This window comes from Calliphora vicina, chromosome 5 (genome assembly GCF_958450345.1).
Source record: "Calliphora vicina chromosome 5, idCalVici1.1, whole genome shotgun sequence".
Lineage (NCBI taxonomy): Eukaryota > Metazoa > Arthropoda > Insecta > Diptera > Calliphoridae > Calliphora > Calliphora vicina.
In genome coordinates, this window is record NC_088784.1 from 33,436,292 (window position 1) to 33,438,532 (window position 2,241).

At 28.5% G+C, this 2,241-nt stretch overlaps 1 protein-coding gene across 1 annotated transcript; it reads left to right on the top strand.

The window, feature by feature from the left end:
* Nucleotides 1-946: 946 nt before the first annotated feature.
* Nucleotides 947-1,664, top strand: LOC135961701 (barrier-to-autointegration factor-like). Its single transcript, XM_065513247.1, has 2 exons — nucleotides 947-1,324; nucleotides 1,398-1,664. Exons 1-2 carry the CDS (start codon nucleotides 1,199-1,201, stop codon nucleotides 1,542-1,544), a joined length of 273 nt encoding a protein of 90 aa, XP_065369319.1. The 5' UTR covers nucleotides 947-1,198; the 3' UTR covers nucleotides 1,545-1,664.
* Nucleotides 1,665-2,241: the final 577 nt, after the last annotated feature.

Here is a 2,241-nt window from a genome sequence, read left to right on the forward strand (position 1 = left end):
GACGCCAAATAGAATAAGGGTGAATACATATATAAATGTTACTTATTTCGAAAAAAAAAAATTAAAATTGCACAAAACGTTGTATTTTTAACAAACTGTAAGATAACTTAGATTGTAATTTTCCATTTAATTTTGAAATGAATACCCTTCTTTATATACAGTTAAATTTCAGATTTTATTCCATAAGAAATACCTTGAGAAAAATATTCAATTTCCCAGGTGGAATTATGCTTTTTTGCAATTTTTACAAATTCTTTTTCTAAAACAAACATTCACGTCTATTGATAACACAACAATAATAACAAGAATTTACAGTATAAAATGTCAAATAGCATATTGTTGAAATTTTACGACTTATCAGACTTATAGTTCAATGTTTTCTTTCGATTTTAAAATAATCTCTTACATAAATTAAATAAACTGAAACGAAAAAATAAAAATCCCCAAAAAGATTCCAAAAATCACCAAAACATACAATATTTCCCCAACTGTTCCCCCATATCCCCAAAACCAATTATTTATCCCCATTTACAAAATAAAATCCCCAATTTGGGGAAAAATCCCCTAATCTGACAGCACTGCTTTGAGTGGAAATTTAACATGTGTTTTGTTATTGTAACAAAAACAAAATACATGTAAAACGTCCATTCAAAGCACTCATTAGATATCGAAAAACAGCACATAAGCTAAAGTATAGTTGATAGTTGAATATTTAATTCATATAATTTGTCAATTCGTCACAATATACAATATATAAAATTGTTTGTTTTTGTATTTATTTAAAAGTTTGTATCATAGAGAAATACTCAAAGAGTGGAGACAAGAAAAAAAAAACACGCAAACAAAAAAATTACTCAAAATAATCGCACAAACGAGAGTTGTTTTTTCACATAACGTTTCGTCTTAAGTGAATTTAGAATCTAAATTTTAGATAAACTACATTAATTACTGTTCTGGAATCTAAAAAGGGAAAACACTAAATTGCAAATTGCACACTTGAGTAATATTTGCGCTTTTCATAATATTTGAAACAGAGTATGTAGTTTAATAAAATACTTTGTTATATTCTCGCCGTCAGTAAAGTAGTGCGTCTTTGTGAGGGAATTTTTAAAATAAAATTTAATCGTTATTATTACCAGAAGCTTTTAATAAAATTTTATATATTTTGTGATTAATTTAATTAAAAAGCGAAACAATCATGGCGAGCACTTCAAAAAAGCATAGAGATTTCGTCTCCGATCCTATGGGTGATAAACCTGTCACAGATCTGGCGGGAATAGGAACGAATTTGGGTGCTCGTTTAAATGAAGCTGGCTTCAATAAAGTAAGTTTTATCATACATAGATGATAGTAGAATATTTAATTAACACAATGTGTGATTCGGTAAATTATTATAGGCAAATGCTGTTCTCGGTCAATATTTAGTGTTACAGAGAAACGAATATCGTTTTACGGAATGGATTCAAACTACCTGTAATGCCAATTCTAAACAAGCTAAGGATTGCTTCAACTGCCTCAATGAATGGTGTGATCAGTTCTTGTAATTAACATCTGTTTAAATGTTACAATTTACAAACTAATGTGTATTGAAAATATTGTAAGTTATACATAAATATGTAGGATTTTATCAATAAAGCAACAATACAGCAATAATTTAATTATACCATGCATAAGTATTTTATTTTATTATTTTCAAAACTAATGCAAGGGGTTTGCCATATCACAACACAGCAAATATCAGTAAACCAATTATCAAAAACGGATCTATTTTCTAGAGTTGGGCATAATCGTTCTTTTTACTGATTGGTCGTTTTTGTTCAGAACAAATAAATGAACAAGTTCGTTCTTTTTGTTCAGTTGTTCACTTCTATTCTGTGCTGTTTGACTGAACTAAGTGAATGAACAATTGATCTCTTAATGTTTTTGCAGTGAACAAAACGAACAGGTCACTTCTACTTTTGGAAAAAGAATTTGATTTTATTAATAAAGAAAAGGAGAAGGAATTATATAAAATTCAAACAACATAAATCCCATTTAAAAGCGTTTTCAAAATATAAGTTTCATATAATAACAGATGACCAAAAGGAATAATGTGAATAAAAAGAACAAGTAGATTGAACAACTTCACAACTTTAATCGGCTGGGGCTAAGGTCTGCCGCAAGCCCCCTGAAGTTTTGAGGTGCATTTACAAGGGGCATTAAAAAATTACTTTTGCAATTTAATTTAAAAGAATAGAAATG